Source organism: Paroedura picta, chromosome 15, assembly GCF_049243985.1.
Source record: "Paroedura picta isolate Pp20150507F chromosome 15, Ppicta_v3.0, whole genome shotgun sequence".
NCBI lineage: Eukaryota > Metazoa > Chordata > Lepidosauria > Squamata > Gekkonidae > Paroedura > Paroedura picta.
This window is the reverse complement of record NC_135383.1, coordinates 1266738-1289603: the sequence shown is the minus strand read 5'-3', so window position 1 is coordinate 1289603 and position 22866 is coordinate 1266738. Positions and strand designations below refer to the sequence as shown.

At 57.0% G+C, this 22866-nt stretch overlaps 4 protein-coding genes across 6 annotated transcripts in view; 2 read left to right on the top strand and 2 right to left on the bottom strand.

The window, feature by feature from the left end:
- The window catches only part of CAPZB (capping actin protein of muscle Z-line subunit beta), a 31444-nt gene extending 23984 nt beyond the window's left edge, over positions 1-7460 (top strand). Inside the window, exons 5-10 of one of the 2 annotated variants that reach the window (XM_077311666.1) lie at positions 1809-1950; positions 2697-2813; positions 3027-3092; positions 4133-4209; positions 5111-5223; positions 7169-7460. In XM_077311666.1, coding sequence (XP_077167781.1) covers positions 1809-1950; positions 2697-2813; positions 3027-3092; positions 4133-4209; positions 5111-5213 — 505 coding nt within the window. In that variant the 3' untranslated portion in view covers positions 5214-5223; positions 7169-7460. The remainder of the gene's footprint in view (positions 1-1808; positions 1951-2696; positions 2814-3026; positions 3093-4132; positions 4210-5110; positions 5224-7168) is intronic. The other variant, XM_077311667.1, reaches the window with a different exon arrangement.
- An 894-nt stretch (positions 7461-8354) lies between these two features.
- Positions 8355-14855, bottom strand: SLC66A1 (solute carrier family 66 member 1). 2 transcript variants are annotated; one of them, XM_077311665.1, is made up of 8 exons: positions 14722-14855; positions 13012-13248; positions 12147-12276; positions 11868-11955; positions 10969-11126; positions 10362-10454; positions 9416-9601; positions 8355-8856 (listed from the first exon to the last, which is right to left on the bottom strand). In XM_077311665.1, the coding sequence occupies exons 2-8, from the start codon at positions 13176-13178 to the stop codon at positions 8758-8760; spliced, it is 921 nt and encodes a 306-aa protein (XP_077167780.1). In that variant the 5' UTR covers positions 13179-13248; positions 14722-14855; the 3' UTR covers positions 8355-8757. The 2 variants fall into 2 exon arrangements, with proteins under 2 accessions (XP_077167780.1, XP_077167779.1); XM_077311664.1 differs by lacking the exon at positions 14722-14855 and adding an exon at positions 14474-14614.
- On the top strand, positions 14757-18914 carry AKR7A2 (aldo-keto reductase family 7 member A2). The gene is made up of 7 exons (XM_077311663.1): positions 14757-14972; positions 15563-15750; positions 16163-16267; positions 16692-16788; positions 17215-17317; positions 17872-18001; positions 18408-18914. Exons 1-7 carry the CDS (start codon positions 14774-14776, stop codon positions 18567-18569), a joined length of 984 nt encoding a protein of 327 aa, XP_077167778.1. The 5' UTR covers positions 14757-14773; the 3' UTR covers positions 18570-18914.
- A 445-nt stretch (positions 18915-19359) lies between these two features.
- MRTO4 (MRT4 homolog, ribosome maturation factor) lies at positions 19360-22826 on the bottom strand. The gene is made up of 8 exons (XM_077311655.1): positions 22593-22826; positions 21905-21963; positions 21546-21649; positions 21200-21281; positions 21042-21109; positions 20592-20743; positions 20209-20285; positions 19360-19667 (listed from the first exon to the last, which is right to left on the bottom strand). The coding sequence occupies exons 1-8, from the start codon at positions 22618-22620 to the stop codon at positions 19476-19478; spliced, it is 762 nt and encodes a 253-aa protein (XP_077167770.1). The 5' UTR covers positions 22621-22826; the 3' UTR covers positions 19360-19475.
- Positions 22827-22866: the final 40 nt, after the last annotated feature.

Genomic DNA, 22866 nt, shown 5'->3' with positions numbered 1-22866 from the left:
GGGCCGCTCTGTCTGTCTGCCAGGCAGCCTTACACAAGAGTGCTCTGCAGCCCCCGGGGAGACGGCAGTGCTTGCAGTTGGATCTCGCTTCCCCCCCCCCCCCCGCCGTCGTCCGGTGCGCATCAATGCTACAGCAGGCTGCCAGGTGTGGGAACATTTAAGCCCAGGCGTGGGACTCGGTTTCTGCGGACGTTGGGCTTTCCGCTTGTTTGCCGTCTGCAATAAATCAAAATATCCTGTCTTCACAAAAGGAAGACGGCCGAACCAGCCGCAGACCTCGGTTCCCTTTAGTCTTAATTAGGCCGCCTCGCTGGGAACGGCGCAAGGAGAAGGAATCCGCCAGCCCCGCTCCGTGGCCGTGACAAGGGGCTTCGGAGGGACCCGACTATAAAACACCGTTTTAAGTTTCAGCCGGATTTCTAGCGCGCTCTTTTAACAGCTTGTTGCCATTAATTGGAGCCGGTGGGGTTGTGCAACGTTCGAAGTGGAATTCTGCAGCTAGTGCAGAGGGAATTTGCTTTGGACTATCTTTTTCAGATGTGACGTGGGGCTTCTTCTTGCTATGCCTTGTTCAAGTCGGGGGTGAGTTTAAAGCTAGGAAGGCATGGTCACACCAGACTTGGAAGCAGCCTGAACAGGGCCCTGGCTCTTCCCTCCTGCCTCCCCCACGGAAGGGGCAGCAGCCCCACCACCGAGGTGGCCCAGGCTGGCCTTTGAGGGCTTTGACTGGCAGTAGTGGTCCCCAGGAAGATGCTAGGGAATTAGTGAAGTCCTTTTCACTCCCAGAGGGGCGCTTCAGGAGGCAAAGCAGTTGAGGCACCGCCCCTCACGTGCTCGATGGAAGGTTCTGCAGACAGGCCCCGAAAATAGCCAAGAGCTGCCTGGTTGCCCCAGGCTGAAATAACTTAATAACTTAATTTTGCACTTGCACAGTCCCCCCCCCCCCCCCCGTTACATTCTGGGACCTCCGGTATACATTGTGCAGAATGTACATTGCGACTGTACATGGCCCTTTCCTGCAAAGGCTTTGAAAAGAGGCTTCCGGATGAAGTCTAAAAACAGAATAATCAAAGCCGTCAATACAAGTCAATTAAGCCGGCAGATAATGACCCATAACAGGATATTAACATATTTAACTCTACAGTCTCCTGTCCTCCAGATGGGATCAGGACAAGGCAGCGCAAAGACCCAAAGTTAACAGAGGAGGATCCGAAATCAGGGAGAGAATAAAACTTTGTTGGTCTGAAAGGCGCCCCTGGACTCCTACCTTGATTCCAAAAGCAGGGAGTGAGGGATGTGTTTCCCCTTTCCTGGGAAGGTAGGGCACAAAAAATCAGGAGAAGGGGACCCTCACTGCCTTGGCAGAAGGCTACCTGGCCAGAAAGCCTTCTTGCGGGCAGAATGTGGGCATGACTATGTGTCACTTTCTCCAGTGGGTGCCCGTCTGACCTGGGAAGGCAGGGCCCTTCATGGTGAGATCCCCCAGTTTGTCTGGAGGAGAGTTCCTGGGTCGCCCTGGTCTCAGGCCTTTTGGGAACCGAGCAATCCCCCCTCTCCCCACGCTTCTGCCTGAGCAGGGAGAGCCCTTACACCTGGGAAGTGCATCATTGGCCCCTGGGAGAACAGAAGGAAGGTGTGTTTCTAGAAAGGGGAATTCGCCACTCAGAACCGTATTGTGTGTTCCCGACAGACGGCTGTTTTGTGCGCATTCTGCTTGGGGGGGGAGCTGTGCTTGGAAACCGGGAGAGAATGACGTCCCCTGTGCTCTTTTTTATCTAATGAGACGGAGTTTTGTCTCCTTGCTGCAGGTATTTTGAAGGAGGTGTTTCCTCCGTCTACCTCTGGGATCTGGATCACGGATTTGCAGGCGTGATTCTCATTAAGAAAGCTGGCGACGGATCAAAGAAGATTAAGGGGTGCTGGGATTCCATCCACGTGGTGGAAGTTCAGGTACAGCCTGGCTGGTGGGGAGGCCGGGGGGGGCAGCAGCTGATGGTTCCTGAGCGGGGAGGGGGTCTCCCACCTCCAACTCCTGCTTGAATTCCGGGCAGCTAATGAGCACAGGTGCTAGGGGGGTGAACAATGCAATATTGTGTTGGGCCTGTAAATTCTCTTCCCCCTCTCCTTTTCCGCCCTCCCTCCCCCTGCCCCGTGCCTCCTGTTAATTTTGGAAGGCTCCCTGGAGTACTTTGGAGAAAGATAAGTTGGAGCAGTGACCAAAAAGTTCCCCAAAGGCCTGAAAATTATGTTCTTTTCTGGCCAGTGTCTGGCTGGCTTCTTATAATTTTCATCCTGCAGATCCCTCTGCCTAATTAGGTAGTAAATGCAATGCTAGGGCGGTGGGGGGGGGGGGTGAGTCTCTGAATGCTCACGGATGCTTGTCCTTTGTGAGTGCTGTACCCAGCCAGGTGGGGCACGAACCCCCTCACTCCAGCGGGACTCTTAAATGGCTTAACTCCCCCCCCCCCCGCCTGGCAGGACCACTGAGTGAATAAAACGGTGGGTGAGAGAACCATGGTGCAGCGCTGAGGCCCGGAGGGGTGGGTGCAGCAGGATGGCAGACAGGACTGTCGGGGGAGGCACAGAGAGGCTCCAGAAGGTTCGGAAGAGGCCGAGGCCTGGTCTGCCCCCCCCCCCCGGCCTCCTTGTAGAATTGTCCGGTTTCTCTTCTTTGCAACACCTTCCCTTTCTTCCAGGAGAAATCCAGCGGCCGCACTGCCCACTACAAGCTGACCTCCACAGTCATGCTGTGGCTGCAGACGAACAAAACCGGCTCTGGCACAATGAACCTCGGGGGCAGCCTCACCAGACAGGTCGGGGGGGCGTCACTCCGCTGGGGGGAATGTGTGGGTTGAGGTCTGCGGGGTCTCTGAGGGGGGGCTTGCCGCTCGCGGGCGACCTGGCTTGGCATCTGGCCAGCCGTCCGGTTTGTGTAAAGCCTCTGCCGCTCCTCCGTCCCGCTTTGTGACCGCTTGCCGCTTCTCTCCTAACGGGCCCTCCCTTCTCGCCTTCCCTTCCTCCTCCAGATGGAGAAAGACGAGACTGTGAGCGACTCCTCGCCCCACATAGCCAACATCGGCCGTTTGGTAGAGGTAAGTGGCCTCCGACTCTGTGGCTGGCACCCCGGCCCGAAGGGCTTCAGGACTTCGGGAGAATATCTGGCTCCTAAGCGCCAGCCCAGCCGCCCCTTTCCCACCCAGGAACTGCACAGAGGTGGATTCCTTCCCCATTGATCCCCCCCCATTGCTCTCGGGGGAGGGGGGGCATTGAGGGAATTGGGCACCTGACTCTCTAGCAAAAAGGACAGCTACCTGGGTCAATTCCCTTGATTGAAAGATCTCTTTCCCAAGGGGTGGGCACCCTGGTGGGAAGCGGGCCTGTGTGTTGTGTCTGCCTCAATCACTGGAAGAGAAGAGAAAGGTGTAGATCAGCCCAGGGGGGGCAGTAGAACTTCCGCACATCCAGCAGGTCTCCTCAGGACCTCCGTGTCCTGGCACCAAAGGGCAGCCTGCAAAATGGTTCACACCACAGCTGGTCTCCTCACGTCTTGCAAGGAGCCACTGGGACGGAGTGGGCCTGCCCCAATAATAGGACCCAAAGTGCTGCAAGCTCCTGAGTCTGTGTGCAGTTTGAAGTCTAAAGTGGGGAAGGGAAGAGCCCTGGCAAGGAGGTCCTTGGCTAAAGGGGGGGGGGGTTGTTATGGATGGCTGCTGCCCTCTTGTGGACGAGATGAGAACCTGCAAAGAGGTGCCCCCTGCCACACATTCTAGGGCTTCTTCCCCCTTCCTCTCGTTTGTGATAGGCTTGCTCTGTGCCTTGGCGGTTCCCGCACAGAAGGGGCCATGTGCAGCCCCAGTTGGCAACTGGCAGCGACTGGTGTGCCTGGGGAGCTCGGGGTCCCTTTGGCGTCTGGAGCGGGGCCAACTCCTTGGCTTTGGCTTAGCGGAATCTCTCTACCCGCCAGCTCCCCCTCTTGCAAGACCCTCCTTCCCCCTCGGGGATGGCGTGGGATACCACCCCATCCCCTGCTGACCTTGAAGTCCCCAGCGGGCCTTGCCGTGCGCTCCTTTGGAACAAACTGTGGCCAAACGAAGGGGCCTTGAACTGACCTCCCCCTCCCCTTTCTGTTTAGGACATGGAGAACAAAATCAGAAGTACGTTGAACGAGATCTATTTTGGAAAAACGAAGGACATCGTCAATGGGCTGAGGTAATGAGCAGGCCGTGGCCTTCTAGTGGTCCCTCCAAGTAGTTTATGATGGGGCTGGGCGCTCCAGTGCGGTTCGGCCACTTCGAACCACACTGGAGCACTCAAGCCTAATAAGCCCCCCCCCCTTTCACCCCATTCGTCTGCCTATAACACCAAGTTCCCTTTCAGAGAATGGATCTTTGGGTGACCTGATAAAGTCCCCCATCCCTTTGTGAGGCCTGCTTAATTTCTTACTCCTCGCAGATTCTCACACCTGCTGGATCCCTTTAGCTCTGTTCACCCGGACAACTCCCTGGCCCCGGTGGGGGGGAGGGGGGGAGATTGGGAATCTTTGGGAGGCCTTGTTTTCTTTGGATAAATCCAGGGAGCTTTACATACCAAAAGTGACTAAGGCAAGACAAATCCCCACCAGACTGTGGTAGCACAAAGTACAGCATCATAATCACCTGACGCCAGCGGATGCCCCAGGAAAAGTGTTCAGAGCTGGATAGCGAGGGCAGTTAGGATTCAGTGCAGTCCTCACCTCCCTTCTCTGCAGAACTTGAGTTCCGATTCCCCTGGAGGAGGAGGCGTGCCACAAAAGCAGCTTGGTGGCGCAGGGTAGCTTGCTCCCCACATGCCATGCCATGCTGTTCTTCCTCTGTTCTGAATTGGGAGGGGCTTCTTGGTAAAGCCCCCCCCCCCATTTAGTGGGACTGTCCCTTGCTGCATCTCTGACCTGCAGCTCTGCTCCCCCCCCCCCCCCGATTTTCTCTGCCTGCTGTTCCTTCTCTAGCTTGCTCTGGGCGTCTCCCAGCAGCTTCCTTTGGTTTCTCTCGTTCGTTCTGGGCTTCCCTGACCTATTCTTTCTCCTCCTTTGCTTTCCCCACCCCCTTTCCGTTTCCACACCTGCTCTCTTTAGATCTATTGATGCTATTCCTGACAACCAAAAGTATAAGCAGTTGCAGAGGGAGCTCTCCCAGGTGTTGACCCAGCGCCAGATGTACATTCAGCCGGATAACTAAGCCGGCCCAGGTACCCGCCCCTCCTGCGAGGAACACCACTCAGCACTAAAACAACTCTTAACGTGGCCAAGGGGACGCAGTTTCAACCTGAGCATGCTGGCTGCATTCTCACAAACTAACCCTTAACTTAGTTTGCCCCACGCAGAAGTCAGGGTTCTTTCGTGCTTCAGACCCTTGATGGTCACCACCTGGCCTCTGAAATGTGCGAGGACTGTGTGTTGTTTTTGTGTGTGTGTGTGTGTGCATGCAGGTGGGGGGGGGGAGGGTTGTCAAGAAAAAATCATGGGGTGTGTAACCTTAAACTCACAGCTCTGTACCAGGACTTCTGAAATCTCAGTTCTGGGGAAAGGGAAGATCGTGCGGCACGGGGATCTTGCAGTTGTGCAGAGAGTGAGCCCCCGTGGCCACCTTCTCCTCAACTGGGGCAGGGGCGAGAGGCTTGGGCACCCTCCCCGCAGTATTCTCTTAGCCCCCCAGCTTTCAAGGCAACATAAATTTCCCAAAGTGTTGTCGCATGCGTAAGAGGCTGGAAAAGGGCTGGTTTTTCCCAGAGAGAGCTGACTTTTCTGCTCTTCCGTGAGTTATGCCCCTAGAGTTTGGGAGGGGTGGGGAGAACAGAGCTTGGCTTCGGCCCCTCGGGGCCCTCCCCGAAGGACCAAGCCCCCTCTGTGCTCCTTGGCTGGCACTCCCAAGGGGCCAGCCAGCCAGCCTTATGGAAAAGTCCGGAGCAGTGGCCACTGGGTAGGCCAGCTGCCCTTGGAGCCTGCCATGTGGCACAGCGCTCCCCCCCAAACCTCCCCCAGCCTGCACAGAGAGGGGGCTTGCCTGGACTGCAGCTGCTCATGCCACACGGCCACGACTAACCAGGCATCAACCCGACCGTCCTCTCACCACTCTTGTTCTAACCGACTGACCTCCTCTTCAGCTGCCTCCGTCTGAAGGCCGACAGAAGCTTGTGTGAGAGCTGGGGGGGGGAACCCCTGGGGGGGCAGGCTGGTGCTCTGGAATGCTCCTGACCTTGCACGTCTTGCGATGCCTGCGGGGAGGTTATGGGGGGGGGGGCTTGAAGAAACCTTTGGGCCCAGGTGAAGAGGGGGCTCCTGATGCACCCCTGGCCTGGCCCGGCCTGGGCTGGTTGTCATTCTGGGCACCCGTGAGGCCCCCTCAGCCTGCTGTCAAGACTTGTACAGCCGGTCTGGCTTCTGCTGCCTGAATCAGGCCCTCAAGGTCCAGTTGGCCAGCTCCGCATAGCTGATGTCCTCCAGGCTCTCAGGCAGGGGTCTACGCCCCCTACTACTATATAACTGGGAATGCTGGGGACCGAACCTGGGAACTTCTGCGTACCGAGCAGAGGCTCTCCCACTGAGCCACAACGTGGAACCAGCTGAGCAATTGCTTGATTCAGGGCCTGGAGGGTGAGCCCGGTTTGTCTGTGGCAGTGTGGAACACAGGAGCGACACCCTTGGCTTCCTTCTCCAAACTGGAGCTGGCCTCAAAGGGGGCCAAGGAGGCCCATACACGCCCTGGACTTGGAAGAAGGCAGACAGGTGCATACGTGGCAGGGAGAGGCATACAGAACCCTCTTCTCCCTTCCTGGTCCCAAGTCATCCTGTCTCCACGCACCCTTCTTGCCTGCTGAGGCAGTGTCCCCAGTCTCCTCCAGGCGCAAGGGAAAGGCAGCCGTGGGGGAGAGAGAGAGACCAGGCTCCTCCCCAGAGAGACCAGGCTCCTCTCCCCTCCTCCCTGCCCTCTGGGGGCCAGGCTTAGACCCCCTTCCAGGGAAGCAGGCCGTGCCCCGCCCTGTGCGGGTGAGTGTGTGGTCTTCCTTCCTCCCTTCCTTCCTTCCATCCTTCCTTCCTCGCAGTGGGGAGGAATCCCCTATTCCGGTACCTGCCCGCCATTTGCCACACCTCGCCTCACCATGTGGTCCCCCCCCCATCCTTCTCCCCCTCCAGGTCTGTGCAGACTTTTGCAGACAAATCAAAGCAAGAAGCGCTGAAGAACGACCTGGTGGAGGCTTTGAAGAGGAAGCAGCAAAGTTAAAACCGCCTCTGCGGGTGGCGATGCCGACGGGAGACGCCCTGCACTCGTTAGGTCCCTTTGCCCTAGGAGACATTCCCCCCCCCCTTGCGCCCTCTGCCCGCCCACCCGCCCGCCATTTTTGGTCACATCACGTCCCGCATCTGATGCTCTCCCACCTGCGAGCGCCACCTCCCCCTCCCCAATGAATAAAGCTGTATAAACTTTTTCCAGTCTCCGGCAGCTTAATTTGCAGCACATTTTTTATTATCAGAAACCTGGGATGCATTTCTGTGAAGAAATCAACATTTTTGTTTTTGGCTCCCCCCCCTTAAATGCCCACGGCCCCCCCACGTTCCGTCTTTCTCTCTGTCCCCGATGCTGCCTCCTCTCCCCCCTTTTGTTACATTGGTGTAAAAAATGTAAAACGAGCAACAAAAAAACTTTATTAAATACTGTGGTGTGTGCGGAAGAGGAGAAGAGGGACCCGGAAGGTTTTGCTCCGTGTGTGAGTGTGGGTGTGTGTGTGTGTGGGGGGGGGAGCTGGGTCCGATGAATGAGGGGGCAGCGGAGGGCTGCCCTCGACCCACCCTGCTGCGCGAGAACGGCCCGCTTGGGCGACGGTGGGTCGACCTGGACTGGGGGGGAAGGGGGGGTGGTTTCTACGGAATGCAATAGAAGGGTTATTTTTTATTTGTAATGCTTGAACTTGAACCTACATCTTATTATTGAGTCTCCATACTAAAAAGAATAAATTGCACAAAACAAAAATATTCCTTGACCTTCCCCAGTTTTTCCCTTCCCCCTGACTGGTTCTTCATCACCATTGGCGACTTTGTGTGTCGGGCGCGTGTGCTTGTTGTTCTTTGCCAATCTGCTGTTATGTGTACGATTTGCTTGATTTTAATCTCTGCTTTTCCTTTGGAGCAGCAGCCTCTGAAGCAGCTTATGTTGGGGGTGGGCAGGCAGGCAACTGAGGAAAGCCAACGGGGGGGGGGGGGTTGCAGGGAAGGCTACTTGCCCTGGGGGTGGGGCTTGTGTGCTGCTCCCACATCAGAAAGGGAGAGGGGTAGTCTCCAGGACAACCTCCTGGGAAAAGCATTCAGAGCCTCCACCGCAAGACACTGGAAAGGAGCTTTATTTTGCCCCTCCCGGCTGCGTACAGCTTAACATATACCATACATGAACTGTCCCATGCGTGCGCAACAGAGAGCCCCTGTCCCAAGCCAAGAGGTGGATCCTGATACATGAAAATAAGAACCCACAAAGAGGTAGTTTCTCCCATTAGCACCCGTCGTGAATTCCTGTTGTGCTTCCGCTCTGTTGCTTGAAATGTGAGACCTCCACTTCCTCCCCAGCAGTCTTGGTGGGGACAGAGAACCCCTCTTGGCTCTTCTTTTCCTTTTCGTCCATTGAGAGAGGAGCAGTTGGTGCCTTTGGGCCAGGCTGCAGGCAGAGGGAAGGCACCAGCGGGCAGGTCCCAAGCCCCTTTGCCGGGCGTCTCCAGCCCAGCCGCCAGCCTCCATCAGCTGTCAAGGGTCCCCTCTTGCTTCCCCAGGAGAGCATCTCTCTCTTCGAGTAGCGGAGGGGGCTGCTGCCGGTAGGCGAGGAACTGGAAGGAAATCTGAAGCAGAGAGTGAAGGACTGTTGGGGGAACTGGCAGAGCTGCTTTTTGGCTCTTTGGAACAGTCTCTCCCCCCCGCACCCCCGGTTGTGCTAGCACTAAGACATTGTGTAGGAAGGTGTGGGGACTACTGGGAGAAGAGGCTCCACTGGGTATTAGCTGCTGGGAATCCTTCGTGTAGCTCTGGCTGGCCGGTGTTGGGGTGGGCGGGTATCCCAATGGGGGGTTTTGGGGGCCAACTCAAGGTGTTTGTGGGAGGGGGTGCACAGGCACAGCTCCTTGGCCCCAGGAAGCAGCATTTCAGGTTCCAATCCCCTACCGGTGAGCTTGTCCAAGAGGAAGCTGACCTGCGCACATCACTAAGCCAAGGGGGGCTGGTGGTCCAGCTAGATCCACGTTCCCGTCCCCTGCTGCCCAAGGCCCTGGAGGAGGCGCTGGGGACCAAAGGTGGGACCTTCTGTCTGCCAGTTGTGTCTGTCCTTTTGCCCAATATGTGCTGGTGGGCCAGCCGGGTCAGGATGGCCCACTCTTTTGTCTTTCCAGAGAGTTAAAAGGATACAAATACATCCAGGGAGAGGACGCCCAAGCTGCCGATCAGCCAGGGCAGGTGGTGCAGAATGTAGTTGGCCTCACTCTGGCCCCGGTCCGGGTTTTTCAGCAAGACGCTCAAGCCGTACAGGGTGTTCCCGAGCATCACCAGGGCAAAGAGGGAGTAGGAGATGCCGCTGGTGGACTTCCTCTTGAACTGCAAGCAGAGAGACCCGGCTTAAGTCCCAGGCCAGGGCAGGAAACACTCCACCCTAGTTGGAGGTGTGTCTGGAATCGTCCTCCACACCTCAAAAAAAAAAAGTTCTGCTGGAGCATGGAAGGATGCAGGAAATGTAGAGCTGGTTTTTTTGGAAGGGGGGGGAGAAAAAATGGAGACGGGAGGAGGTGCTGTTGGAGAATTCTATGATGATGAACCCTGAATGCAGGCGGAGAGCAGCAGGGGAAGAATCCTCCCCCTCCGAGGACACAAACTTTGGGAAATGGACTAATTTCGCAGTTGCCAGAAGGAAGCATTCGACCACAAGGCACAGCTGAGCATGTGGGATTCGCTGCCACAAGACGATGACGCCCGCTAATGACATCAGCTTTAAAGGGGTGCGGTCTTTGGACATAGCTATAGCTACGAGTTATAAGAACAAAATGGAACTTTCATTTACAGAGGCAGTCTGCCTTAGCTTACCTTCTGGATTTTACTAGTAGGCCTCTGAGTGAAGATTCTGACTTGGCCCACAGAAGAGACCCTCCCACACCCCTGCCCCGTTTTTGGGGTCTTCTTACTGTGTTCTACCCCTCTCAACCTCTTTTACCAACTCAGGACCTTTGCAATGTGTCTTTCTCAGCTTGCCCCATGGAAAGAGATTGCAGCAAGCTCTGGGCCCCAGCAAGGTTGGGCAGAAGCCAAGTCTGGCTCAGGGGAGCACATTTCTCCTCTAGAGGCCTTGGCCTGCAGTTCTTACGTTTTTGTAGATCTGGGGGACTCGAGAGAGCAGGTACAGCACTGAGGAAATGGACCCAATCACAAAGCCGATGATCTCGTTCTTGGTGAAGGGCTGCAGAAGGAAGAGGCAGTTAGGCTCGCTCCAGAATGTCCTGCCCAGAGAAAGCCCCACCCAGAAAACAAAGCCCAAACCCACAAGGTCTCCTAGGGCTGGGAAAGGGGCAGCCAGAAGACAGCTCTAGAGGCGCCTGTTCAGTGGCAGGAAACAAGGATTGAGAAGGGGCATGCTTGACCACGGAGAAGGATGTTATACGTGGATTGGAGAGACCGGGGGGCGGGGAGGGGGTCAGCAACAGAACTTGGGATCCTGTGGTCCAAGGGATGGGCAGAGAGAACATTCCAAATCCTTTGCAATAAAGTCTTGCATTCACAAGATGGCAGCGCAAAGGAGACTGGAATGGGCCACAGAGGGCCCTGGCTGTTTCCCATCTCAGCTCTGTAGAGCCTCCACTGTTCAGGAGCAGCATCTCTGAGGCCTCCCGCCAGCAGCCCCGCTTGAAGGCTGTCCCACCGCAGAGCTGTGTCCAAAGCCAGCCCCCACCACTTCACAACAAGGGGGGACTTGCCTCCCATCCAGCGTCGTCTGTCTTGATGGACAGAAGCATTCTTCCTTGGAACAGCTGCGTCCTCTCGCCGCTGGGAGGCACAGGCCTGCCCAGCAGGGTTGTCGTTGACACCGTTCCCAGCAAAAGGATGGTGAAGACGGCATTAATGGGGGCAGAAACTGCAGAGGGAGAGAGAAAGAGAAACTGTGGGTAGGCTTGAGCACGTACCTCAAGTGGATTTGGCCCTCACTTTGCCTCCCAAGGGAGGCTTTAACTGATTTCTCATCATGGTTGTTGTTTCATACATGAATAAATGAAACGGCCTCATAACAAATCGGACCCTCCCACTCAGCATGACAGAGACCAAGGAGGGAGGATCTGAGCCCCTTGCAGTAGATTTGCTCTGTGTGGGCGGCTAAAGGACCAAAGGGGCTTGGCCACAATTTAACCCCCAAAACCTTAGGATGTCTCAGCGAGGGGGAGAGAGAGCGATAGAGTTATCTGCACACAGGAAGTTGTTCACGGCTCAACTGCCTTCCTGAGGAGGAGGAGGAAGGGCAATGATTAGGCCAGAGGCTCCAAGCGTGCCGACCAGAGAGCCTTGGGGACAGAAATGTAGGGATTAGGCTCGTTCCTCCGGGCAGGGGACCAGCGGAGATTTGAGATGACTTAGTGTGCCCCAGAGCATGCGTGGAGAAGCATTCTGCACCTCAAGGGTCTGAGACCAGGAGCCACAAACAGTCAAGCTGCCCTTTGCAGGGCCAAGCCCCGGCACGGAAAACGGGCCCAGGGATCGGGCTGTGGTGCAAACGAAGCCCGCAAGGATGGAGGAGAACAAGCAGCAGGTATGTGGGATTTCAAAAGGCCTCAGCCCCAGAGAGGCACCTTTTCTGATGGTGCTCAGTCGATCTGTTACTCACAGTTTCTGTTCTGGTTCTTTACTTTGTAGTACAGGTAGAGGGAGATCATGAGCAGGTCGGCCAGGACGTAGTAGATGGCTGTGTATACCTGTGGGCGGGAGAGGGAGGCAGGTGGCAAGATGCCCAAGTTCTCCCCCCAGGCAACCCCACCCTGGTGCTAAGAGCAGCCAGATTTTAACAACTGTGGCTAAGCTGCACAAACGTCTTCCTCCCCAAACCTGGCTCACGGCTTTGCTTTCTGCACAGAGGAACAGGAGGACGGGGGGGGGGGGGCTTTACCTGCAGCGGGAGCTGGTCAGCCAAGACTGATCCGATGAAATTCAACAGGTCTCCTCCCAGCCAGCCCAAGAGGAAGTAGACGGACAGGGCCTGATCCATGATGCCTGTTTTGCAAGCCTGGTAATACTGCCTGGTGGACGTGAGCAGAGAGTGCAGCAGTCAGGACTGGGAAGAGCCATTTCCAATGGGGGAGGGGGGAGGGAGAATAAATTGCCTGCAGCCAATCTGGCCTGGAAGAGCCAAGTACAGGGTGTTCCTTGGAAGGCCCCTGGGCATCATTAAATGGTTGAAACTCCCCAAGACAGGATACAATAGCGATCATACATTGCCCAGAAATTCATGGGATGCACCATTAGGATCCTCCATGGTGCAGCCAGAAAGCTTGCAGGTCAAGGTTGAATACTGTGGGCAGGCACCTGAGCTACACCTGTCCTGAACACTCAAGCTCGGGCACCTCACCCACAGTCTGGGCTCGCAAACTGGCTCAGACTGGGCTTCCCTGGGGTAGCAGACGGGCCTCTAGTAGTAAAAAGGAATTATTAAGAAAAGCCGGCTCTTTCCTTGGCCAAAGGGGCCAACTCCGATTCTTTTCATTGGCCGCTTGGGAGATGCTTATGCGTTCAGGGTCCTGCCAGCGCTTCTATTGGGGTCGAGCCATTTTGGGGTGTCCCAAGAGCTGGAAATGGAGCTGGGGCAACCCAAGGGTGGAGGAGGATTGCGGCCCTGGCCAGGAAGTGAGTCACTCCTCCAGCCCTGCTCGGAGCCACAGACCCGCCCGGGTCATCCTGGTGCAGAAGAGGCGACACGCAACACCCCCCCTCCGAGGAGCTCCTCTGCTCTCTGGCTGGACCGGCCCCCGACTTACGGGAAGGAAGCTGCAGCAAAGCAGACGATGGACGCCAGGCCCAGCACCACGCTCGCGATGTCCCTGCCGTCCTGGGCACACTCCGAGAAGACCCGCCACACCCACTGGGAGCCGTTGGGGCAGTCCGAGAAATTCCCCCGGAGGGACGCCCGCAGCTGGGCAGCCATGGTGCCCGACTGGCTCCACTCACACCGGACACGGGAGGAAGGGTTTCTCCATCATAATGGAACTGCAGACCTGCCAGGAAAGAGAGCCGAGTTCTAATCTAGCCGTGATCTGACTCATGGCCACAAGTAGGTTGTAAACACCCAAATGAGATTGATTTTAAACTGGTTTAACCACAGCTGCTTCCTTCACAGACAGCTGGGCATTCTAATTATCCTCAGATAGGAGCCGAAGTCAGAAGGTGGGAGGGGTGTAAGAGAGGCGGCAGAGGCAATCCGCTTTATCAGGGTGGAGGAGAAACGCTGGGGGGCAGAATATTAGCTTCGGTGGGGAGAGAAGAATTCGACCCATTGTTCTGAATTGGTGAACTCAGCTTCGGTGATCTCACGTTGCAATCTCCTCTTGAGGCCTAAATTCCGGAGTCAGCATTTTCTCTCTAGGCAACACATACGGGCGGGGGTGGGATGGCGATGACGACACGTCTGCCTTCGGCTGCCCCTACGGGGAACCGGCCGGCCGAGGCAGCCCGGCGCTCTTGGGGCCTCCGTAATGGCAGGCTCTCTGTCCTCAGCCTTGGATGCAAGCAGCCTCTTTGGAGGAAGGGGCCCCAGGACCATCCTGCAGCAAGGGGAGCTCACGGCGGCTGCCCGCAAGGACCCGGCAAGGCCATCTTGGCCCAGGGGAGGCCGGCTGGCTGCTTTGCCAGAGGGCCGCGGCCGAGAAAGCGCCCAGGTCAGCAAAGGGCCAAGAATCGCCCACCCAGCACTAAAAGGCCCGGAAAACAACAGAGTGTCCTGCGGGGACCTGACGCTTCAGCACACCGGGGCAGGTCTCGGCCTCTGGCAGCCAGGCAAGGGGGGCGGCCCGATACCCCCCCCCGGCCCCCTAAGTCCAGCCCTCTTGAGGACTGGCGCCTTCCCAAGGAGAGTTTCTTGACCCCCCCCCCCCATATCGGCTTCTGTAGGAAAGTGGGGAGGGGGAGCCCCACGGAAGCCGGGGGGGGGGGGAGAGGTCCGGCGAAGGAGCTTCAGGGCGGGGATGGAGCAGGGTGCAGTGGGGGGGGGGTGCCTTTAGGCCTCCCTGCTGAATGGCCGCGGAGCCCCGGCTCAGAGCTCCCCTGCCCGGACGCCACCCCTGCGAGGCAGGCCTGCCCAGTCCCTCCCCAGCCCCCAGTTCCGATCTGGCCTGGCCTGGCGGGGAGGAGGTGGCCCGGGGTCGCGGCATTCGGCGCGCCAGGGGAGGGGAGGGGAATGGCGGGGGGCGTCCGGAGCGACCCCCCTCTCGGCCCCCGACTCACCCGCTCCCTCTCTGGCGCGCTCATCCCCGGCCAGCCCGGCCCGGCCCGGCTCTGCTGCGTCCCCCGCGGCTTTGTCCGTGCGGCCGGCGGCGCGGCTCCTCCCCCGGGGGGCGGGCAGAAGGGGGGCGGGGGCGAGGGCGGGGCGCCTCCCCGGGCAGGAGCAGTGCGGCGGCCTCGGGGGGGCGGGGCCTCGGGGGGGCGGGGGGGCGCCTGCGCCTGGCCGTCTTGCTTTGCCTTGCCTGCCTTGCCTGCGGAGGGGCCGTCGTCGGGGCGGTCGGGGCGGGCGGTCGGCCGGCGGGGATGGCGTCGCGGGCGCCGCTGGGCTCGGTGCTGGGCACGATGGAGTTCGGGCGTCGGGCGGGCGCGGCGGCCAGCGGGGCGATCCTGAGCGCCTTCCTGGCGCGCGGCCACCGGCAGCTGGACACGGCGCACATGTACGCGGGCGGGGAGTCCGAGCGCCTCCTGGGCGCCCTCCTGGCCCAGCGCCCGCCCGGACAAGGTAGCCCCGCCGGACCCCTCGCCCCCAGGAGCCTTGGCCACGCGCCCGCCCGCAGGAGCCCCTGTCCCTCCCGCCCGCCCGAAGGAGCCCGGCTCGCGGCAACGAGCAGCCGGACTTTGCCCCCAGGCCACGCGCGGGCCGAGGGCGGGATTCCAGGCCCCAGTTCCCTCCGAGCTCTCCCAGCCCCCCCTCCCGCCCCGGGGTCTGTTGTGGCGCGAAGAGGGGCAGGCGGCTGCAGGGAGCCCCTTCAGGTAGCGAAAAGCAGCGCCCAGGTGCCTAAGCAGGAAAGGAAATGGGCTCTGCACATGCTCAGAGATGTTCCTCTGCCAAGGCAGGGCTTGCAAAAGTGCCAGAGCCACCCTCCTCTCCTCCAGCCTGCCAGAGGCACCCGCAGGCCGAATCCAGAAGCGTTCTAGATCGGCCTGAGAAGCCCTCAAGGGGCCAGTCCCCAAAGGGCACCCTGGACTAAGGAGCCAAACTGTTCAGTGGTCCCAGCCTCCCCCACCCCCTCCCCGCCCCTTGAATTCTGTGAATCCGGAGGAAAGGCACATTTCCCATCCTGCCCCTTTCTCCCCCTCCCCACCCCCCAGTGCAAGTGGCCACCAAGGCCAATCCGTGGGACGGCAAGACCCTGAGGGCGGACAGCGTGCGTTCCCAGCTGGAGACGTCCCTCCAGAGGCTGCAGATGCCGAGCGTGGACCTCTTCTACCTTCACGCTCCCGATCACACCACACCCGTGGAAGAGACCCTGCAGGCCTGCGACAAGCTGCACAAAGAGGTGCCAACCTCCCCCCCCCCCCCGGCTACAGAGGGGCAGAGAAGCCTTCAGATTGGGGGGACTTGTATGGCAGCAGGGGGCTTGGGGGCTGCACGGCCAGGCAGTTGGCCCATCAACAAAATTGTAGCCAATTGATCTGACACATCTTAATCTGTCAAGTCAATCGGAGTAAATTAGAACATGGGCAGACACCCCTCCCCCATGGTGTGGCCCGGCCCTTGGTGCCCAGAGGGGTGGAATTCCTTACACCAAATCTGGAAAAGGGGAATTCAGTCCCTTACGCAGAGCTCCTTTTTTGAGGCGTTGAGTGACGCTGGAAGTGCCCCTCTGGCCCGATCCAGTTGGCCTCCTCTCTTCTGTTGCATTGGTGCCAGTATATGTGTGGAGATGTTTTGCTTTCTGACTTGAACAGGGGAAGTTTAAGGAGCTCGGCCTCTCCAACTACGCTGCCTGGGAAGTGGCGGAGATTTATACCCTCTGCAAATTCCACAACTGGGTCCTGCCAACGGTGTATCAGGTGAGCGAATTGGCCTCTTTGAGCTGCATGGCTTTCGTACCGTCCTCTGCATCCCCTCCTGGGGCTCTTCCCAGATGCTCTGCCGTGGCTCCGTGGCCAGAGATGTGGGAGACCTGTGGGCCACGCTCGTTATGACTTGTGGACAAGCTGCAGTCAGGCCGGGGGCGTAATGGACACAACAGAGCCCGGAAACCCTCCTGAATACCCTCGCTGAGCATTCCTGATCCCCTTTTTAAAAACTGCATTTTTCCTCCTCCTCCTTGTTGTGAATGTGGGGGAAATGAAAGTGGGGAAAGGATCATTTGCATCTCACTGCTGCCAAGAGCAGATTTCTGTGGTTCCTTCAAAGGCCCCAGCGCAGCCAGGACTGTGAGTTCCTGGTCAGTTGGCCTGAACCCCCCCCCCCCTTCCTCTTTTGACAAAGGGCATGTACAACGCCACCACGCGCCAGGTGGAGTCGGAGCTGCTGCCCTGCCTTCGGCACTTCGGGATCCGTTTCTATGCCTACAATCCTTTGGCAGGTAATGGACAGGGCTAGGGCGGGGGGGGGGGGAGGCCTGGGGATCTGGAAGAGATGCTGCTCTTATACCCTGCCCATGCATGAAAGCCACCAGTCCCAGTTTCTTCAAAGCGTATTTTTTGAGAAAGTGGGCAGGGGTGCGTGTGAGAGAGAGGCTGAGAAATCTTTATAAAAGGAGAGGCAGGGAGTGGCTTGGACTCAAGTAACTCTTCTGCTTTCTCTTCCGGTTAGAGGCACCCAGGGGTCAGGAGTCATCTGTAGGCCTACAGAGACACCCCCATTTGAAAAAAGAATGGGGAGGGGCCATAAAGAGCCTCCAAGCTATAAAAGCAGCATGTGCAAATGAGACCGCCACCCCCTGCCCCCACTTAGCCCCGTCCAAGGAGCCTTCTGGGCTGCTATAACCACTGTGCCTGGATCTCCGCAGGCGGCCTTTTGACTGGGAAGTACAAATACACAGACAAAGACCTGAGTGAGCAGCCAACAGGGAGGTTTTTCGGCAATGATTGGGCCCAGGTCTACAGGGACAGGTGAGTTTGCAGTGGTCAGCCCCCATTAGCATCCCCGCTGCTGTGAGCCAAGGGAGAGGGTGTCGGCAAACTGATGGGCAACACACAATCTCCCCAAGGATTGCTGGTGAGTAGGAAAGGACGGGGTGGCAGGGATCACCCCCCCCCCCCCGTCCTGAAACTGGCAAGCTGAGCTATTCATGAAGCAAAGTACAAGAAATAGAAAGCTGTCCCCACTTCAACGTTGTGTTTAGAATCTCAAGGAACTTTGTTTTTGGAAAGGCACCAGTCCTCAAGATGGCTGGGGTGATCCAGCCGTCCAAGTGATCAAGGCTTCCTGGCCCCAGCTGGACCCTCCTTGTGATCACTGTGCAAGAATCAGCAAATGGGAACAAATGTACAGGTCAACTTCTGTCAAAGCCCAGAATAGACTTGACCCCATGGAGGACTGCAGAATTACCAAACGGGGATAGTTTTCATTCTAAACAGCTGCTTATTTTAGCTGGTGAAGGAAAATGGTCTTGTACTACAAGAAATCTGGAAGTACATTTCTCCCCTCTGGCCCTCCTGCACAGGTACTGGAAGGAGCATCATTTCCAAGGGGTCGCCTTGGTTGAAAAGGCACTCCGTGAGGAGTATGGATCCAGCCCACCCAGCATGACCTCAGCCGCTCTGCGCTGGATGTACCACCACTCAAAGCTCCAGGTAAGGAAGGTCGGCTGCCAGGCACAGGCAGGCAGGCCGGCCCCGCTGGATTTGAGGCTGAACTTGAGACCGGTTTCCACTTGCAAAGGGGACCCCTTTAAAGTCACTTCTGAATGACAGAAGTTCAGGTGTGCTCTGAACGAAGTTGTGTTTCTATGCTGCAAAAGCCCAGCAGGGGTAGGAAGCACCCAAGGCTCCAAATGCAGGAAGCAGGCCCTTCAGTGATGTGATTTCCATGGCAGTGGGCAACTGGGGGCTTGCAGTGGAGGAATTGGAGCCTGCCACAGAACACACTGGGGAACCAGTGACCAGTTCCCCCCCTCCTCTGGGGCACGGAGACTTCACCTGTTGCTCCCTGCATTTGTTAGCTGGAGGTGACTTGCTTCCCTCTCTCCCGCTGTGGCAGGGTGACCGCAGGGACGCCGTGATCATCGGAATGTCCACCTTGCAGCAGCTGGAGGAGAATCTCAAGTGCAGCGAGGAGGGCCCCCTCCAGGCAGGCGTGGTGGACGCCTTTGAGCAGGCCTGGCACCTCAATGCCCATGAGTGCCCCAACTACTTCCGCTGAGCTCAAGACAGCGGGCAAAGAACGGGGGGGAGGGGTGGGGGGGCATGACTGCTTGTTTCTTCCAGGGGTATCTGTGTCATGGTTTTCCTCCTGCCGCAGAGCCCCCCCTTCCCTTCTTGGGATCTTGCCATGGTTGCCTTCAATCTCTCGTGTTCCCTTACCCCAGTTTAGAAGTTAGTATAAACAGAGTTTTGATTTTTATGGGTTCTCTCTACCTTTCCACAGAAAAGGGATCAATGTAGAGAGGACATTCAAAGCATCATGATTTATGCAAGCAACAGATTATGATGTCACTCCTTGCTTTGAAGTGGTCTTTGATCAGTTCTGAATAAATAGTTCCTTGAACTAAGGTGTCCTCTCTTTTGGAAAAAAGCAGGATCCAGGGTTCTACACAGAGTCTCCTGTTAGAATATAATACACATACTGGTAGCACTCAAAGGTTCTCACCTATAAAGAACTGAGCTTTCTGTGCCTCATTTCCCCATCATCTTAGCCACTTTTGGCTGGAGCCTAAATTCCACTCCCCCCCCCCAATCCAGCCAGCGTTGGGAGCAGCACCCCAAACAACTGTTTGTGACCCGCAGCAGTCAGGAGCCAGCTCACAGCGGGGGGTCAGGCGCCCTGCTCACGTACCTGTGGCACAGAACATGAGGTCTGTGAAGAGTCCGAGGCAGTTCTGAACACATTCTGGCATCCAGAAAGGGTTACCAGGACAGGTTTTGGACTGCTGTAAGGCAGCACTAGCTGCACCACTCAGACCCCTTTACATAAGGAGACAGACAGACCAAGGCCTTATTGACTTGTTTTATGCTTTTACAAAAAGCGTCTGTCTTCTGATAAAGTCTTTGGCTTATCAGCTCAGTCCTGTGTCCCTAAGGAAAAAAACGTCCCTTTTGTGGAGGTTGGTCAGTCTTCCGTCTCCTCGTTGCTTCCTTCCGCCAAATCAGCATCGCCCTCATCCCCCTCTTCCGACTGTCCTGTAGCGTCTCCCGACTGTCCTGCAGCATCTCCCGTGAGTTGTTCGAATTCCCCGGTCTCAGCATGCCACACACTCCTGATTGTCACCTCGAACTCTGCCATCTTGTGGCCGAAGAGTTTCTAAAAGCAAAGGACCCATCACACACATGTCAGTGGCCTCCATCCAGGATTCCTTCTGTTGTGAAAACCATGCTCTGGGGCAGATGGATCAGGATCTGCTCTAGACCGTTTGCTGCCCTCTCCAAGATCACTTTTGGATCAAGGAGGACTAGCCAATTAAAGAAATTACCCAACCCAGGCATGCTGCTGTAGACCTGAAGGTAGAGCTAAGCTCTGCCTCCCAGTGGAAAAGGAGAAAGCAACAAGGGAGGTTCTTGGGAGGTTCACAACAGGACAGCTCCTGCCTGCATCCCCCCCCCCCTCCATTTCCGCGGTACAAAAGAAGGATCAGAACCTGGAGTAGGAAGAGGTAACTATTTGGGGCTGCCCTTCATTCATGAGGCCCCGCCCCCTTCCCTCATTTAAAGGCAAGGATCCGCCTGCAGAGACCCCTAGGAAGTCTTTCCTTGCACACTCCTGACTTGTACTCTGTTGTCCTATAAAGACTCTAGGCCAAGGAAGTGAGAGGAGACCCTTCCCAGGCCTTAAACTGGCTTCTTACCAGGATGCGTGCCTGTTCAGGAGTCAGGACATCTCCCTCTTTGCAGACCTCGTAGTCTGAAATCAGCGTCACCACACCTGCAAGACACAGAAAGATCCAGCTTTGGCAGAAAAACAGGCTAGAATGAATTCCTCCCCCCTGTCCCAAGGAGCCTAATCTGGACAATACTGTGACAGCATACAACTCTGGGGCATGTGCAGGGGTATGGCCCAGTGGAAAGGCCTCTGCTTGCATACAGAAAGTCGCAGGTTCAATCCCCAGTCTCTCCAATTAAACGGGTCTAGGGAGGTGACGTGAAAGACCTCTGCTGAGACCCTGGAGAGCTGCTGCCAGCCTGAGTTGGCAATATGGACCAAGGGTCTGATTCAGTAGAAGGCACAAACCTTTTTTCAGGGCTGTGGGCAGCCCAAGTTGCCGCAGCTGAGGCTCCATGGAGTGGGGAAACTGCTCCAACGGTCCCGTATCCAGGCCAATGGTGAAAGTTGCCTTGTTTCCTGCCCGGGCAAAGTCCGTCTCTTTAAACTCTGCAAACCAGCTGGGGAGAAAAATGGAGACAAAGCCGTCTTGAGGGGAGGGTGACTGGGACACGCTGAGGACAAGCAATGGGCACTAGTTCTTGGGTCGTTATCATTGATGTGTGTGTGAGGGGGGGTGTCACTAAGTGTATCTGTGAACGCAGGGGCAAGGAATGCAGGGTCATTCATGTATTCAGAAAGCAAGCAGCAATCCTGTGCCAAACAAGGCTGTCTTTACATACAGTGAACGGCAGTGGTCCCCATTGGAAGTATATTCAGCTTGAAGGCCAGGCTTTTAAAATGGGTACAGATACTTACGCAAGAACTTCAGCTTTGGTGCGGTTGGAGAACAGGAGGCCAACTTCTCCCCGCAGATGTTCGCTGACCTAGAAAACGGAAAGGCCCGAAGAATTAGGGCTCCAGTCCCAGAGATGTGATGCCTTCCCCCCTCTTGAAGCTGTGCCACAAGGGCTTACCTGGTGCAAGTTCTCTTTGTACTCATCAGCCGGGCTACGTCCCAGGGCCACCATCATCACTTTGTTCTTCCCAAAGAAAATCCTGCAAGGAAAACCCAAAGTTAGCAGTGGGGGAAGATCAGGGAATGAAGTTGTCCAACCCTGCCTTCAATCCCAGCTCTGAGAGTTAAAATACTCTCCTTGATTAGTCAGCTAAGTTTGTATTCTAAAATTCAAAAAAGCTGCTAATGAATGAGCCAATGAGCCTAATTTGTTGCTGAGACTGAGGTTAGCCTTTCAAATGTGTGGGGGCATTAGCATCCTCTCCCCACCCCGTTCTTTTTAAAGGCTGGAGAAGAGGCCTCACCTGCTGTGCTTCCAGGCATTACGGATATCTTTCAGTTTGTTATTCCTGACGTTGGCAATGGAGAAGATATAGATATATTTGTAGGTGTCCACACATTTCCGGAGCTGATGGCAGAGAGATCTGAGTGTTACGTCAAAAGGTGAAATTCCCCTCCAGCAAAAATTCTGGTAGGCTCTGAGCAACAAATCAAGGTCCGCGCCCTCTTAGGTAGCATACATGATGCAAGCAAAGAACCGCCCAAATGACAATTATTCCCTCATGAGTATTCTTACACCAAAATAAGGATTTCTTCAATACTGTTGCCCTTTCAATCAATTTTGCTTTGAAAATACACGCCTGTGGTTTAGGACACAACTTACCTCTTCTATCAAGTTCTGCTTAAATTCTAAACCTTTCTTGGTGGTCTTTGTCAAAGTAACTGGAAAAGAAAAACGAAGCTTCAGTTTGACAAGGTCTGCACATAACCACAAGAACAAGTTAACAGCACCAAAGTGTCCGCCAAGGAAAACAGCAAGGCTGCCTTCGGAATAAGGCCCAGGCAGGCTTTAACAGGCGCAGCGATAACATGGGCAGGGGCTGCACACAGAGAGGGGTGGGAAAGAACCTGGGGCACAGCACAACAGCTCGGGGGCTGAGCTGCAGACGGGGAAGGAGCCCGTCCCAACCTCCCTGACCAGGGGGCTCCAGGCACGCCCCCCTCCCTCGGCCTTAAGGCAGCCGCGGCAGTGGGGATGCCCCACTTTTGCATTCACAAGGGCCATTTATTTAAGACGTCCCGGCCTCCTAAAGAGGCCTCCATGCAGGCAGCAGGTTCTCACAGGCCGCTGGGCGGGTGTCTTCAAAGGAACACGCCTGGCGGGGGCTGCTTTGCTCCACTGGCAGGCAGGTAGGCAGCCATAGGGCCCCCTGCCTGCCTGCCTGGCGGCCAGTGGAGCAAGGCAGCCCCCTGCAGGCGGGTCCCCAGCCCCCCTCTTGGCTCGTCCTCCAGCCGCCCCCGGGAACTGCCCGCTGGGGGCTCGAAAACAGCGCCCCCCCCCCCCAGCTCACCCTTCTTGTCCCGCCTGGACTTGGGCATGTCTCCCCGCACGTGCGCCGCCTTCCTGCTGCCGCGGGGGCCGACGGGAGAGAGAGAGGCGTCCCCCGAGATGCCTGACCCCGCGAGGGCCCACCCGCGCCTCCCAGGGGCGGCCCCAGACCCCGCACCAGAGCCCCTCGGCGCGCCCCTCCGGGGGAATTGCCCTTCAGCGCTTCCACGCCGCCGTTCTCTGTCCCGCAGGAACCGGAAATTCCGGCACCGGATTAGACGCCTAGGCGAGGAAAG

Excerpts from the sequence above, each read along its gene's own strand:
- AKR7A2 (XM_077311663.1), top strand. The coding sequence starts at position 14,774 with ATGGCGTCGCGGGCGCCGCTGGGCTCGGTGCTGGGCACGATGGAGTTC. Across the intron at positions 14,973-15,562 it reads CCAGCGCCCGCCCGGACAAG|TGCAAGTGGCCACCAAGGCC; the intron begins GTAGCCCCGCCG and ends CCCACCCCCCAG. Across the intron at positions 16,789-17,214 it reads TGCCTACAATCCTTTGGCAG|GCGGCCTTTTGACTGGGAAG; the intron begins GTAATGGACAGG and ends GGATCTCCGCAG.
- SLC66A1 (XM_077311665.1), bottom strand. The coding sequence starts at position 13,178 with ATGGCTGCCCAGCTGCGGGCGTCCCTCCGGGGGAATTTCTCGGACTGC. Across the intron at positions 12,277-13,011 it reads TTTGCTGCAGCTTCCTTCCC|GCAGTATTACCAGGCTTGCA; the intron begins GTAAGTCGGGGG and ends CACGTCCACCAG. Across the intron at positions 11,956-12,146 it reads CTGACCAGCTCCCGCTGCAG|GTATACACAGCCATCTACTA; the intron begins GTAAAGCCCCCC and ends TCCCGCCCACAG.
- MRTO4 (XM_077311655.1), bottom strand. The coding sequence starts at position 22,620 with ATGCCCAAGTCCAGGCGGGACAAGAAGG. Across the intron at positions 21,110-21,199 it reads ACAAAGAGAACTTGCACCAG|GTCAGCGAACATCTGCGGGG; the intron begins GTAAGCCCTTGT and ends TCCGTTTTCTAG. Across the intron at positions 19,668-20,208 it reads CTGAACAGGCACGCATCCTG|AAACTCTTCGGCCACAAGAT; the intron begins GTAAGAAGCCAG and ends CTTTGCTTTTAG.